Below are 1,931 nucleotides of genomic sequence, written 5' to 3'. Positions count from 1 at the left end.
CCCACCCTCCGCTGGGCTAGAGAGTAATTCATACAAAAGGAGGGCTCGCCTTCGCCTCGGGAAATCCCAGGGACCGTCGCTAAATTCTCACAAGCCCCGAATCCCTGTACCCTCCCCACAACAAGTGCGAGGAGCATGCGCGCCCAGTGCCGAGCGCGGGGGAGAGCAGAGCACACAAGCTCCCAGTCCCCGGCGGCGGGGGGAGGGGCGCGCCGATCGGGGGCCGGGGAGCTGGCGCGGGGCAGACTGGGAAAGTGGTGTCGTGTGCTGGCTCCGCCCTCTTCCCGAGGGTGGGGGAGAACGGTATATAAGTGCGGCAGTCGCCTCGGACGTTCTTTTTCGCAACGGGTTTGCCGTCAGAACGCAGGTGAGTGGCGGGTGTGGCTTCCGCGGGCCCCGGAGCTGGAGCCCAGCTCTGAGCGGGACGGACTAACATGGGGGTGTCGTCGTCGGGGATCCGCTGCGAGCATTCCCACTTCGAGTTGCGGGCAGCGCGGGAGGCAGCGTGCGAGGCCTAGCGGCAACCCCGTAGCCTCGCCTCGTGTCCGGCTTGAGGCCTAGCGTGGTGTCCGGGCCGCCGCGTGCCACGCCACTCGCACTGTTTCTTTTTTTTTTTTTTTTTAACCCTGCTGCCCTCGATGGCCTTCCAGGACCATGGGCTTAACAAAGGGAGGGCGTGGAGCTGGCGCGAACGGAGCTCGTAGAGCTTCTGCAGGATAGCAATGGAGAGACAGGAGGGGCGGCTGGGGCCCGCCCGCCATCGGAACACATGTCCGACGCCACCTGGATGGGGCGCGGCCTGTTTTTTTTTTTCCGAAGCAACCAGGCGTGAGTTTGGCGTGCCGGGGCCATGTGGCCCCAGCACCCGACAGGGTCTGGCTTGGCAGCGCCGCGTTCCCTTGCCCCCTCCAAGGGTGAGGCCGTCCCGCCCGGCACCAGTTGCGTGCGCGGAAAGATGGCCGCTCCCGGGCCCTATTGCAAGGAGCTCAAAATGGAGGACGCGGCAGCCCGGTGGAGCGGGCGGGTGAGTCACCCACACAAAGGAAGAGGGCCTTGTCCCTCTCCGGCCGCTGCTTCCTGTGACCCCGTGGTCTATCGGCCGCAGTAGTCACCTCGGGCTTCTCTTGAGCACCGCTCGTCGCGGCGTGGGGGAGGGGATCTGATGGCGTTGGAGTTTGTTCACATTTGGTGGGTGGAGACTATTCAGGCCGGCCTAGCGCTGGAAGTAATTCTTGGAATTTGCCCCTTTGAGTTTTGAGCGAAGCTAATTCCCTAGCTTCTTAGCGGTTCAAAGTTTTTTTTTTTTCTTTTAAAACTGCTTTCTAGGTGTTGTGAAAGCCACCGCTAATTCAAAGCAAAAATGGGAAAGGAAAAGACTCACATCAACATCGTCGTAATTGGACACGTAGATTCTGGCAAGTCCACCACAACCGGCCACCTGATCTACAAATGTGGTGGGATCGACAAGCGAACCATCGAAAAGTTTGAGAAGGAGGCTGCTGAGGCAAGTATAAGGCAAATGGAGGTATAAAAATGCTGTGAGCAGGGAGTAGTAGAACCCAGGTTTTTGGTGTACTAATGATAAGTCATTCGCAGATGGGAAAAGGCTCCTTCAAGTATGCCTGGGTCTTGGACAAACTGAAGGCTGAGCGTGAGCGTGGTATCACTATTGACATCTCCCTGTGGAAATTTGAGACCAGCAAATACTATGTGACTATCATTGATGCCCCAGGACACAGAGACTTCATCAAAAACATGATTACAGGCACATCCCAGGTGTGTAAAATTTACCCACTCCTGACCAAGCATAGTTTTAGTGAGGTTCCTTTATCTTTGATAATGGTATGATTGCCTTATTTCTTACAGGCTGACTGTGCTGTCCTGATTGTTGCTGCTGGTGTTGGTGAATTTGAAGCTGGTATCTCCAAGAA

The 1,931-nt window shown here is 57.1% G+C and overlaps 1 protein-coding gene across 1 annotated transcript in view; it reads left to right on the top strand.

The window, feature by feature from the left end:
* The first annotated feature begins 237 nt into the window (after nucleotides 1-237).
* Nucleotides 238-1,931, top strand: part of Eef1a1 (eukaryotic translation elongation factor 1 alpha 1) — a 4,433-nt gene continuing 2,739 nt past the window's right edge. Inside the window, exons 1-4 of the mRNA XM_031345712.1 lie at nucleotides 238-367; nucleotides 1,327-1,504; nucleotides 1,597-1,776; nucleotides 1,867-1,931. Coding sequence (XP_031201572.1) covers nucleotides 1,361-1,504; nucleotides 1,597-1,776; nucleotides 1,867-1,931 — 389 coding nt within the window. The 5' untranslated portion in view covers nucleotides 238-367; nucleotides 1,327-1,360. The remainder of the gene's footprint in view (nucleotides 368-1,326; nucleotides 1,505-1,596; nucleotides 1,777-1,866) is intronic.

This window comes from Mastomys coucha, unplaced genomic scaffold (genome assembly GCF_008632895.1).
Source record: "Mastomys coucha isolate ucsf_1 unplaced genomic scaffold, UCSF_Mcou_1 pScaffold23, whole genome shotgun sequence".
NCBI lineage: Eukaryota > Metazoa > Chordata > Mammalia > Rodentia > Muridae > Mastomys > Mastomys coucha.
Note: the sequence above shows the minus strand (reverse complement) of the source record. Positions and strands in the feature narration are given on the sequence as shown.